At 46.9% G+C, this 14,144-nt stretch overlaps 1 protein-coding gene across 1 annotated transcript; it reads left to right on the top strand.

Moving 5' to 3' along the window:
- Positions 1 to 212: 212 nt before the first annotated feature.
- Positions 213 to 8,775, top strand: LOC129693761 (gastrula zinc finger protein XlCGF52.1-like). Its single transcript, XM_055630531.1, has 2 exons — positions 213 to 386; positions 5,992 to 8,775. The coding sequence occupies exon 2, from the start codon at positions 6,118 to 6,120 to the stop codon at positions 7,342 to 7,344; it is 1,227 nt and encodes a 408-aa protein (XP_055486506.1). The 5' UTR covers positions 213 to 386; positions 5,992 to 6,117; the 3' UTR covers positions 7,345 to 8,775.
- The last annotated feature ends 5,369 nt before the right edge of the window (positions 8,776 to 14,144 follow it).

Raw genomic sequence — 14,144 nt, forward strand, 5'->3', positions numbered from 1 at the left:
TCTCTCTCTTTCTCTCTCTCTCTCTCTCTCTCTCTCTCTCTACCTCTCTCTCTCTCTCTCTCTCTCTCTCTCTCTCTCTCTCTCTCTCAATCTCTCCAAAAGTTCCTCGTGTCTGGATTTGCCTCATTCCCCAGTCGCCCCCCTCCCCTCCCCTCCCCCCCCCCTTCTCTTCACCCCACCTTCAATGCACCAAAAAACAAAACAAAAAAACCCCGGAACCAACATTCAGCGTTTCGCCCTGCACACGGACGTCTGAGACCCGCCGTCTTGCTTTGCCAGCGCCGGTGCGCCGCCCTAAAGCGTCCCCTCTCCCGCCGGAAGCGCCTTTGTGGACAAGGTTCGCCACCCAAACAGAAGTGGTGCGGGAATGCAGCTGTGAAGATCAGGTGAGGATAAAAGCGCTGCCATGCAGCGGGAGAGGCAGCAATGCAGCCAGTGATGCATGCATTCCCTTCAATGCAGCAGGGGGAGCATGCACAAGCGCCACACTTTATATATCTCCCTAAATTCACACTTAATGTGGCCTTCAGACCGGTTTCTGTCTAATTCCAAACCATTTGCCCCGATAACTCCCCCAAAGTCACCAAGCCGACCTTGCGGGACAACGGCGTGGATGTGGGGAGCCCAGAGCGTCCGGAAAACGCCATTCGGCCCATTTCACTCCTGCTAGCCCACACTTGGCATTGTCTGAATTGGACCTTTTCTGAATTTGTAGTCAGCATGGCAGTACTCTGCATATCGCCAACTTAGAGTCCACTGCGCCTTGCAACCATGGCTGACCTATCTCCCCCTCTCTCTCCCCATCTCCCTCTGCCTCTCTCACCCATTCTGTCACCCATTCTCTCTCCCCCTCTCTCTGCCCCTCTCTCCCCCCCGCTCTCTCTCTTTCTTCTCTCTCTCTCTCCCTCTCTGCCCCTCTCTCTCTCTCTCCCCCCCTCTCTCTCCCCCTCTCCCCCTCTATCTTCCCCTCTCTCCCCCTCCTTCTCCCCCTTTCTTCTCCCTCTCCCCCTCTCACTCCCTCCCCCTCTCTCTCTCCATCTCTGCCTCTCTCTCTCTCTCTCCCACTCTCCCTCCACCCGTAGTGAGACCACACCTGGAGTATTGTGTGCAGTTTTGGTCTCCCAAATTGAGGGAGGACATTCTTGCTATTGAGGGAGTGCAGCATAGGTTCACCAGGTTAATCCCTGGGATGGCGGGTCTGTCATATGCTGAGAGAATGGAGCGGCTGGGCTTGTATACTCTGGAGTTTAGAAGGATTAGTGGGGATCTTATTGAAACATATAAGATTATTAAGGGTTTGTACACGCTAGAGGCAGGAAACATGTTCCCGATGTTGTGGGAGTCCAGAACCAGGGGCCACAGTTTAAGAATAAGGGGTCAGTCATTTAGAACGGAGATGAGGATAAACTTTTCCATCCAGAGAGTTGTGAATCTGTGACCATTTAGGACTGGGATGAGGAGAAACGTTTCCACCCAGAGAGTTGTGAATCTGTGGCCATTTGGGACTGAGATGAGGAGAAACTTTTCCACCCAGAGAGTTGTGAATCTGTGGCCATTTAGGACTGACATGAGGAGAAACATTTCCACCCAGAGAGTTGTGAATCTGTGGGATTTTCTGCCTCAGAGGGTGATGGAGGCCGGTTCTCTGGATACTTTCAAGAGAGAGTTAGATAGGGCTCTTAAAGACAGCGGAGTCAGGGGATATGGGGAGAAGGCAGGAACGGGGTACTGATTGGGGATGATCAGCCATGATCACATTGAATGGCGGTGCTGGCTCGAAGGGCCAAATGGCCTACTCCTGCACCTGTTGTCTATTGTCCAGTGAAGGTGATTTGACTTGCTGTTAGACAAAAATGCTGGAGAAACTCAGCGTGTGAGGCAGCATCTATGGAGTGAAGGAAATGGTTCTTGAGTCTGAAGAAGGGTCTCGACCCGAATCGTCACCTATTTCCTTCGCTCCATAGATGCTGCCTCACCCGCTGAGTTACTCCAGCATTTTGTGTCTACCTTCGATTTTCCAGCATCTGCAGTTCCTTCTTAAACATTTAGACAATATTGTTGTCTCGTTTATTCCATTCCATTGCGGTTCTTACAAAGAACGAGTCCTTATAAATATCTGTCCTGGCCAATGGCGTTTCTATTTGCAGATCATTTCGCAATGATCTCAAAGATAGAGACAGAGAGACTTAGAGAGAGAGAGAGAGAGAGAGACAGACAGACAGTGAGAGAGACAGAGACAGAAAGAGAGAGAGAGAGACAGACAGAGAGAGAGAGAAATAGAGAGATATACAGAGAGACAGGGAGAGAGGGAGAGGTCAAGGTAGAGAGCGAGAGACCACATTTATACCAAGCAAAAAAAGGGAAAATATTTGCCTGTTTTATTGACTGAGAAAGCATTTGACTGTATTTGGCATGAAGGGCTCTATTACAAACTCCTCTGTTGTATAGGAGGAAAGGACCTTATCAAATCAATGTATCTGAATAATAAATGTGGCGTTAAAATTGGGGACAAGCACACTGATCTCTTCGCCCAGAGAAGAGGCGTCCAGCAAGGCTGCAATCTGAGACCGACACTGTTTAATGTATATATCTGATTTGGCAGTAAAGTTGGACCAGAGCACAGCGCCGGGCCTCTGTCTTCTAGGCGGAGAGGTAAAGTCCCTGTTTTATGCGGATGATTTGGTTCTGCTGTCCCCCACAGAACAGGGACTGCAGCAACAGTTGGACCTACTTGATGAGTATTTCCAAAATTGGGCCCTGGCAGTAAATCTAAAGAAAACCAACATCATGATTTTTCAGAAAAGACCCAGATGTCAGGAAGATTAATACAAATTTACCCTCAATATCGAACACACTATGAGCTATACTTACCTTGGTCTAACTGTTGCAGCATCAGGAAGCTTCAATATGGCAGCGAATGCACTGAAAGAGAAAGCTCGAAGAGCTCTGTATGCAATAGAAAGAAGATTCTACAACATCCAACTTCCTATTAAATTCTGGCTTAAAATATTTGACAGTGTAATCCAGCCTACACCGCTTTATGGTAGTGAAGTATGGGGTCCGCTCAGTTCCCATAGTTATAGTAAATGGGAAAAACATACAACGGAGGCCCTGTATTTGGAATTCTGTTGGAACATTCTCCGTATCCAAAGGAAAACACCAACAAACGCATGTGGGATGGAATTAGGCAGATACCCACTGATAATAAATATCCAGAAAAGAGCATTACATTTTTGGAATCACTTAAATCTAGCCCCCCAGATACCCTCCAGTTTAAAGCCCTTCAAACACAAGAGGGGAGCCCAGAAAAGAGTTCCATGTGTCAGTTGGTACTGAGACTAACTATCCCTATTCAGTTAAACCCTATCCAGTTAAATCCTGACCAGCCTCAGATCAATACTGATCCCCAATCACCAGTTAGTGAACCAAATTATCAAACAATGTAAAGATACGTATTTGGAACATTGGGATAAAGAAACCAAAAGCCAAAGCAGATTAGAATGTTGCCGTGCCCTAAAAAGAGATTATAAATTGGCAGACTATCTCTCAACTGTTACAGACATAAAGCAGAGACAGACACTCACCAAATACAGGTTAATTGACCACTATTTGGCAGTTGAAAAAGGAAGACAGAAGAGATTCTGGCAGCCAAGAGAAAACAGAATATGCGGCCACTGTTTGACAGATGAGGTTGAAACAGAGATGCACTTCTAAAATACAAAAAAATTGACAAAACAAGGAAAGCATACTTTAACAAACTCAGTGTGGCAACCCCTGATTTTAAGGAACTAGATGATACATCAAAACTAAGAATAATCCTTGGTGAAGGAAATACGGCACATCTTGGTGCACAATACAGCATGCCATAACCTGAGAGACGGTGAATGACCAACATGCACATATGTACACACACTAATTGACATTAACTGACACTAAGTAATTAATATTGAATTGCTAAACTTGCTATTGTGTTGTACTGCTTACAGCTGCAAGAACGTGTAACCATATAACCATATAACCATATAACAATTACAGCACGGAAACAGGCCATCTCGGCCCTACAAGTCCATGCCGAACAATTTTTTTTCCCCTTAGTCCCACCTGCCTGCACTCGTACCATAACCATCCATTCCCTTCTCATCCATATGCCTATCCAATATATTTTTAAATGATACCAATGAACCTGCCTCCACCACTTCCACTGGGAGCTCATTCCACACCGCCACCACTCTCTGCTTAAAGAAGTTCCCCCTCATATTACCCCTAAACTTCTGTCCCTTAATTCTGAAGTCATGTCCTCTTGTTTGAATCTTCCCTATTCTCAAAGGGAAAAGCTTGTCCACATCAACTCTGTCTATCCCTCTCATCATTTTAAAGACCTCTATCAGGTCCCCCCTTAACCTTCTGCGCTCCAGAGAATAAAGACCTAACTTATTCAACCTATCTCTGTAACTTAGTTGTTGAAACCCAGGCAACATTCTAGTAAATCTCCTCTGTACTCTCTCTATTTTGTTGACATCCTTCCTATAATTTGGCGACCAAAATTGTACCCCATACTCCAGATTTGGTCTCACCAATGCCTTGTACAATTTTAACATTACATCCCAGCTTCTATACTCAAAATCAATCAATAAAGGGCTATCCATGCCAATAAAGTTTTTAAATTGAATTGAATTGATAGACATTGACAGAGAGACAATGACCGAGAGGGGGGGGGGGGGGGGGAGACAGAGAGAGAGAGAGTGAAACAGAGGGAGAGAAAGAGAGAGAAACAGGGAGAGTGAGAGACAAAGAGAGACAGACAGAGAACGAGAGAGAGAGAAAGAGAGGGGGGGAGTGAGAGAGAGAGAGAGAGAGAGAGAGAGAGAGAACATAAACAGAGAGGGAGACAAAGAGAGAGGGAGACAAAGAGAGAGACAGACAGAGAGAGAGAGACACAGGGAGAGAGACAGACAGAGAGAGAGGGAGAGAGACAGAGACTGGGACAGAGAGAGAGAGGGGGGAGAGAGAGAGAGCGAAACAGAGAGAGACAGATAGAGAGAAGGCGAGAGAGAGAGAGAGAGAGAGTGAGAAACAGAGAGAGTGAGAGAGAAAGAGAGAGACAGAGAGAGAAAAAGCATGCCATAACCTGAGGGACGGTGAATGACCAACATGCACATATGTACGCAACACTAATTGACATTAACTGACACGAATAAATTAATATTGAATTGCTAAACTTGGTATTCTGTTGTACTACTTACAGCTACAAGAATGTGTAGCAATCAATAAAGGGCTATCGGTCTATTGCGAGTTTATGTACAGGGACATATCTATCCATGCACTGTATACTTGTATTTATACTTATGCATTTTAAATATGTATGTCATGTTTTATACTTTGGCAATATAACAATGTATTTTTATCATGCCAATAAAGTTTTTAAAATTGAATTGAGAGAAAGAGAGAGAGTGACAGCGAGAATGTGCTGGAGTAACTCAGCAGGTCAGGCAGCATCTGTGGAGAAGATAGACACAAAGTGCTGGAGTAACTCAGCGGGTCAGGCAGCATCTGTGGATAAAATGAATGGGTGACGTTTTGGGTCAAGTCTCTGGTTTGGTTTAGTTTAGTTTAGAGATGAAGCGCGGAAACAGGTCCCTGCCAAACAGTGATCACCCCGTACACTAGCACTATCCTACGTACATTAGGGACAATTTAACAATTTTGTGGGGTTGATTAATCTAAATCCCTGAACGTCTTTGAACTGTTGGAGAAAACCGGAGCACACGGAGTAAAAACCCACGCAGGTCAAGGAGAGAACGTACAGACTCCACACAGCCAGCACCCGTAGTCAGGATCATACCCGGGTCTCTGGCGGTGAGGCAACAACTGTACCTCTGTGCCACTGTGCCACGCAGAATTATATAATTTCCTCCGCCATAAACGCACACAATATGTGTTAGCAATGTCCTGTTTGCCAGCTTGTTGAGCCTCTGTATTCCCCTCCTGCAGGGTTTAGGAGCCGTTACTGCGGACGGAGAGACGGGAACGTGAGCGGCCATTGAGGGCGGCCAGGGTGACCCCCTCCCCCCCCCATCTGCTCAGTGTGCGGGCTGAGCTTCGAGGGGCTGAGCTTCGATGGAGGACCACGTGACGGGGCACAACAAGGAGAAGTGTTCTGAGTGTGACGTATGTGGCAAGGCCTGGCAGAGCCTGAGTGAGCTGGAGATCCACCGGTGGGTGCACATGGGAGAACGCCCCTTCGACTGCTCGGAATGCAGCAAGAGCTTCAAGACGACCATTGACCTGAAGAGACACTGGCGGGTGCACATGGGCGAGAAGCCCTATGGCTGCTCCACCTGTGGCAAGAGCTTTGCCCAGTTGTCGGGGCTATGGCAGCACCGGCGGGTGCACAGCAGTGAGCGGCCCTTCACTTGCTCTGACTGCGGCAAAGGCTTCAAGTCGTCCAGGGACCTGAAGGAGCACGAACGCCTGCACACCGGGGAACGACCCTACACCTGCAGCAACTGCGGCAAGGGCTTCCTCCGCTCCAACCACCTGCTGGTGCACCAGCGCACCCACACCGGTGAGCGGCCCTACACCTGTGCTCACTGCGGCAAGGGCTTCACCCAGTCCAGTCAACTGCTGTCCCACCAGCACACCCACTCCGGCGAGCGCCCCTTCACCTGTGCCCAGTGCGGCAAGGGCTTCAGCCGTTCCGGAAACCTGCTGTCCCACCAGCGCACCCACACCGGGGAGCGCCCCTTCACCTGCGCCCAGTGTGGCAAGGGCTTCACCCAGTCCCACAACCTGCTGTCCCACCAGCGCACCCATGCCGGTGAGCGTCCCTACACCTGTGCCCAGTGCGGTAAGGGCTTCACCTCCTCCAGCTACCTGTTGGTGCACCAGCGCACCCACACTGGCGAGCGTCCCTACACCTGTGCCCAGTGCGGCAAGGGATTCACGCGCTCCAGCATCCTGCTGGTGCACCAGCGCATCCACACAAGCGAGCGTCCCTTCACCTGCACCCAGTGCGGCAAGGGCTTCTCCTCCTCCAGCAACCTGCTGGTGCACCAGCGCATCCACACCAGCGAGCGCCCCTACACCTGCACCCAGTGCGGCAAGGGCTTCACCCGCTCAACCTATCTGCTGTCTCACCAGCGGGTGCACGCCAGCGACCATCCCGTCCCCAGCCCGGTGAGTGGAGAGCACATTGCCATGGCCTCCCAAGCCCTGTCTCACCAACGCGTGGACACCAGTGGCCAGCCCTATGACTGCCCGTACTGCGGTGAGGAGTTTGACAGCTCGCGGAAGTTGCAGCAGCACCGGCGGGCCCACGCCGGCGAGCAGCTGCTCCCACTGTGACAAGAGAGCACGGGGGCTGCGGGAGCACCAGCGGATACACACCGGAGAGAGACCCTTTGTGTGCGCTGAGTGTGGCAAGGGTTTCACCCGCATGTCCAGCCTGTGGCAGCACCGGCGTACCCACAGCGGTGAGCGTCTCTTGCCTGCCCGTCCTGTGGTAAGAGCTTCACCCGCCTTGACCGCCTGCTGGAGCACCGGCGAGTCCACACCGGCCAGCGCCCCTTCACCTGCCCGCTCTGTGACAAGGCCTTTGCCCGCTCCTCCAGCCTGCTGGCACACCACCACGTGGATAGATAGGCGCTGTTTAGGTAGACACAAAATGCTGGAAGGAATGGGTAACATTTCGAATCGTTTCTTCAGTCACCCATTCCATCTCTCCAGAGATGCTGCCTGGCCCGCTGAGTTACTCCAGCATTTTGTGTCCTTTTTTGTAAACCAGCATCTGCAGTTCCTTGTTTTTAAACCATTCTGGTTAACCATCTCTGCACCTTCCCCAATGCAATACTCCAAATGCTACCTGACCAATGTCCCTTAAAGCTGCACGTATACATTCCTCTCTCTCCCCTCTCCCCACACTCTCCCCCCCTCACTCGTACACAAATTCTCTCCACTCCACCCTCTCGTGACCCCCCCTCTCTCTCACACACTCGCTCTCTCGCTCCCTCTCTCACATTCCCTCGCTCTCTCGCTCCGTCTCTCACACATCCCCTCTCTCTGTCACTCTCTCACATGTATACACGCCATCTCTCTCTTGCTCTCTCTCACACACTCCCTCTCTCTTGCTCTCTCTCACACGATCCCTCTCTCTCACTCACAACACTCCCCCCTCCCCCCTCTCTCTCACACACACACACACACAAACTCGCTCTCTCTTTTGCTCTCTCTCACACATGCACTTTCTCTCTCTCACTCACACACTCTCACGCACACACTCAATACATCTCCGCTCGGTTTGCAATAACCACCCTGATCTCCCGGTGGCTCAGCACTTCAACTCCCCCTCCCATTCCAAATCCGACCTTTCTGTCCTGGGCCTCCTCCGTGGCCAGAGTGAGGACCACCGTAAATTGGAGAAGCAGCAGCTCTTGGGCAGTTTGCACCCCAGCGGTATCAACAATGACCTCTCTAATTTCAAGTAGTCCTTACTTTCTCCTCCCCTTCCCAGCTCTCCCTCAGTCCACTGGCTCCACCTCTTCCTTTCTTCTTCCCGCCTCCCCCACCCTCACATCAGTCTGAAGAAGGGTTTGAATCCGAAACGTTGCCTATTTCCTTCTCTCCATAGATGCTGCCTCACCCGCTGTTTCTCCAGCATTTTTGTCTTCCTTCGATTTTCCAGCATCTGCAGTTCCTTCTTAGGCATTTTTTAGTTTTTTTAAAGAAAGTTTTGATGCATTTGTGCCTTACGTAACAAATAAAGCAAGTTTATCCTGACCTCACTGTGAAATAATTTAATTTGGTCCATGAATTAAAAATGGAGAATTGCTGAAAAACAGATAGCAGTCAAATTTAAAAGAGAATTTTCCCAGCAGAATAAATTGTGGGAAAATCTTAGAAGCTTGGTTTAAACTAATCATTGCAACTATGTATTAAACATAGAAACATAGAGAATAAGAGCAGGAGTAGGCCATTCGGCCCTTCGAGCCTGCACCGCCATTCAATATGATCATGGCTGATCATCCAACTCAGTATCCTGTACCTGTTTTCTCTCCATACCCCCTGATCCCCTTAGCCACAAGGTGCCACATCTAACTCCCTCTTAAATATAGCCAATGAACTGGCCTCAACTACCTTCTGTGGCAGAGAGTTCCAGAGATTCACCACTCTCTGTGTGAAAAATGCTTTCCTCATCTCCGTCCTAAAAGATTTCTCCCTTATCCTTAAACTGTGACCCCTTGTTCTGGCCTTCCCCAACATCGGGAACAATCTTCCTGCATCTAGGCTGTCCAACCCCTTAAGAATTTTGTAAGTTTTAAAAAGTTTCTAAATTCTAGCAAGTACAAGCCAAGTCTATCCAGTCTTTCTTCATATGAAAGTCCTGACATCCCAGGAAACAGTCTGGTGAACCTTCTCTGTACTCCCTCTATGGCAAGCATGGCTTTCCTCAGATTTGAAGACCAAAACTGTATGCAACAATGGTGTGGTCTCACCAAGACCCTGTACAACTGCAGTAGAACCTCCCTGCTCCAATAGTCAAATCCTTTTGCTATGAATGCTAACATACCATTCGCTTTCTTCACCATCGGACCACAGAAGGCTGATTCTGTAGTTAATATAATAATATGCATGCTCGGACTCGGGTTACAGTCATATCCCAGGGTCAGATGTTGCTTCTGCACTTGTGTTTACCTCACAACAGCACAATAACTCACCGTGACTGAGTTCTGCTGCGTCTACGAACTTTTGTCCATGATTTCACTGTGAATAAAATTCAAAGATTGTGTGAATGGAGGGTGAACCATCACTCTTTCTATTTTCCCACCGTGACGAGCTTCAGTGTTTTGTTGAGGTCCATTTGTACTCAGACTGTGTGGAATGATACATTTTGCTAGTGGTTCTGTGACTGTGAATCTGCTGGTAACCTGATCACCACCAAAGATCTTATAGCGAAGCTATAAGATCTTTGATCACCACCACAGTGTTCCATGCCCAGGGCTCCCATTCATTCCAATCTCACCTGTGCCTTGATGAAAGGAGCCAGGAAGAGGCAGCTTACAGCTGAGGGTTCTGTTCTGTGAGTGTTGGAGACACAGCTCACACAGATGTTTCAGCATTAGTGATGGCGATATTTTCTTCTGCCTATACCACAGAATGTTTATCGGCAGGTCCAGCATGATCATGAAGGCAATTGGATCATTGGTATTTATTGCAAAAGTCTGGAGCTGACAAAAAGGCAAGTGTTGTTCCAATTGCACAGAGTACTGGCAAGGCCACACCTGGAGGAATGTACTCAACTTTGATTCCGTTGTTTAATAAAGGAAATACCGGCATTGGAGAAAGTCCAAAAAGATGAATGGAGTCAGAACTAACTTCGAGGTCGACCTTTTCAGACCATCTGACTGGTGCCAGTTATGGTGCCCATCTATACAATCCCATTTGCTCATAAACCTCTTTACCTTTCTTGTCTAAGTACGGTCCAAATGCCATTTAAACACCATCAACCCCCCTGGCAGTCTGTCATTCCATATAACCTGTATCCCTCCATTCCCTGCCTATCCAAAAGTTTTCCAAATGTCACTAGCGTATCAGCTTCAACCACTAGGCAACACGTTCCAGGCACTTACCGCCTCCTTCAAGTAAACAACGTGTCCCACACATCTGTAAATTTTGCTCCTCTAACCTTAAAGCTATACCCCCTATAATATGATTCTTCCATCCTGGGAAAAAGATTCTGACTGTCCTCCCCCTCATAATTGTATATATTTCTATCAGGTCTCTCCTCAACCTCAAGTGTACCTGTGGAAAAGTATCCAAGTCTGTCAACCTCTCCTGGTAGCTAATATCCCTTAATCCATGTGTCATTCTAGTAACCTTCCTCTGCACCATTTCCAAAGCCTCCATATCCTTGGAACCAGAATTGCACATTACACTTCAAATGCGGCCGAGACAAAGTCTTATAAAGCAGCACCTCAAGACCCTCTGTACATTCTCATAATCAGTGTGTAAGTCCCAGTCATTTATTTTATATGTCCTACCAGAATTTAACTTTCCAAAGTGCTTCACTTCACATTTGAATGGATTCAATTCCATCTGCCACCAATCTGCCCAACCTATATCCCACTGTAGCCAAGAAAAGCTTCTCACCATCTACGACTCAAATAATTTTCATGTCTGTTGAAAACTTGCTAATCAGATCATCAATAATTTATACAACAACCTCACACTGATATCCCCATGCTATACCACTAGTGACAGATATCCACTGGGCAAAACACCTGAACACCAACCACTGCTTCCTATCACCAAGCCAGTTTTGGACCCAGTTTGTTATCCTTCTGGACCAGCCTACCCCATGGGACCTTGTAAAACTCTTACTGAAGATCATTTTAACCACATCTACCATTCTAGTTTCATCGCTTTTTTTAGGTACCTCCGCAAAAACACATTTATGAGATTATATCTCCCTTACATAAATGCATGCTAACTGGATGATCAGCTATTGAGGGAGTGCAGCGTAGGTATACAAGATTAATTCCCAGGATGGCGGGACTCCCATATGCTGAGAGAATGGAGCAGCTGGGCATGTACACTCTGGAGTTTAGAAGGATGAAAGGATATCTCATTGAAACATATAAGATTGTTAAGGGTTTGGACACGCTAGAGGCAGGAAACATGTTCCCGATGTTGGGGGAGTGCAGAACCAGCAGTTTAAGAATAAGGAGTAGGCCATTTAGAACGGAGACGAGGAAACACTTTTTCTCACAGAGTGGTGAGTCTGTGGAATTACCTGCCTCAGAGGGCGGTGGAGGCAGGTTCTCTGGATGCTTTCAAGAAAAAGCTAGATAGGGCTCTTAAAAATAGCAGAGTCAGGGGATATGGGGAGAAGGCAGGAACGGGGTACTGATTGAGGAAGATCAGCCATGATCACATTGAATGACCTACTCCTGCACCTATTGTCTATTGAATGATGCTCTGTGGACACTGTAGATCATTGACATGACTCCATACACCAGGAAAACATAACAATGTTCTGTCAAAGAGATTCCATTAGGGGCCGTGACACAGGTAGGTGCACACACATTCACATAAACCCCACAACCCAAAACATATTTCACTGTTACTTCAGTAATGGATCTTTATGAATTTGTCTGTTTGTTATTGTCATTCCACTGACATATGGTCATAGAATCAGTGAAATATCCCCATCAGCACACCACAGCCATGCTTGTCTTTTGGCCCAAATACTCGCATCCCATTTGATGCCTATTTATTTTGAATGTTTCTATGCCTCACCTACTTAAGTGCAACGTGTGGGAGAAAGTGAATGAAAACGGATAAAGCATCAGTGCTGCCGCAGTGGGATAAGACGTTGGAGGCACAAGAGACTGTAGATGCTGGAATCAGGAGCAACAAAACAAAATTGCTGGGTGAACTCAGAGAATCAATCAACAGTTGATGTTTTGGGGGTGAGGATCAACTGGATTTCAAGTTGGTTTTGCTCTGGACAAAACTGTAAATGTAATTCATTTAGATTCAGATTTCCACGATATTGTCCATGCCCTCTGTAGGAAGCCAGCCCAGAGGACAATTGTAAATGCTTGGAAGTCATCTGGCTTGGTCTTTCAGCTGTGGAGTGGATGTCCATCCCTCCCAGATCATCCTACTGCAATATTCAGCAATATTACAATAATCATCAGCTCTACTATGGAAAAAGACAAGGACAGGCATGTAATGCTGAGGCACTATAAGGTGCTGGTCTGGCCGCATTTGGATATTGTGAACAATTGTGGTCACCATATTGGGCACTGGAGAGGATCCAGAGGAGCTTTAGCAGCATCATCCCAGAATGAGTGGGTTAACCTATGATGAGCGTTTGACGGCACTGGGCCTGCACTCGCTGGAGTTAAGAAGGATGAGGGGGACCTCATTGAAATGTATCGAGTAGTGAAAGGCTTGGATTGAGCGGGTATAGAGAGGAATTATTCACTAGAGAGTGTGTCTAGGATTAGTGGTCATCGCCTCAGAATTAAAGGACATTCCATTAAGATGGAGGTGAGGAGGAATTTATTTAATCAGAGGGTGTTGAATCTGTGGAATTCTTTGACACAGAAGTCCAAGGAAACCGCCAATGGATATTTTTAAGGCAGAGATAGATAGATATTCTTGATTAGTACGATATCAGAGGTTATGGCAAGAAGGCAGGAGAATAGGATTAAGAGGGAGAGATTGATGAGCCATGATTGAATGGCAGAGTAGACTTGATGGGCCGAATGGCCTAATTCTGTTCATATGACTCATGACCTCATGAACAGCTTCATTGGAAACTGTCCTCAACATCCTACTGGCCACACATCATCCTGTCTTGGAGATTTATTGCTCAAAGTTTGACACAATATCCTGATATGACTGATCGAAATAATAAAATCCAAGGTTTATTTCAAACTCGCACAGCTAATGTGTCATCCAAAAACAATGAGGTCATCCAAAATGTTGTGCTCCTTCCTGCAATTACAGAAGCAAAATATTCCAACATGATACAAGTTGGAGAAGATTATCTGCAAAAATATTCAAACATAATAGTTTAAACTTACTCCTCTTAATCAAAAACGATCGTTGGAGTTTTGTTTCAGGATGCAAGTAAACCACAAGAATATAAATGATCATTGCTACCACCATTAAAAATCCAAAGCTTTTGATAATCCTGTACGCGATGGGAAACTCTAGAAAAGGAAATCAAAACGTGTGCGAAAAAATATGAACTACATGCCAGAACAGAGTTTGCTTTTCAAAAATCAACGCATCGCAGTTGTTTCAGCTCTTCCCTGATATTGAGCATGAAATGGGACGGATATGAGAATTTTAATATAGACACTTTTGTAATTTGTCTACAGAAAAATATGGGGATTTAGTTCCCACGAACTAATACAGATGCTCGACAGAATGTGTATATATTTATGCAATGGTATATGGACACACCGATCTGTTCAGTATTCATGCCTACTATGTTCTGGTATGCGAAAGGAAAGTAAGAATTTAATTGTCCTATCACGGACACATGACAATAAAACTCTTTTGAACGCTTGAAAGTATTCTAACGTGATGCATTGCCTGGCATATCTACTGCTCTGCTATTCACCACTTGA

The sequence above is a fragment of the Leucoraja erinacea genome, unplaced genomic scaffold, assembly GCF_028641065.1.
Source record: "Leucoraja erinacea ecotype New England unplaced genomic scaffold, Leri_hhj_1 Leri_418S, whole genome shotgun sequence".
Classification (NCBI taxonomy): domain Eukaryota; kingdom Metazoa; phylum Chordata; class Chondrichthyes; order Rajiformes; family Rajidae; genus Leucoraja; species Leucoraja erinaceus.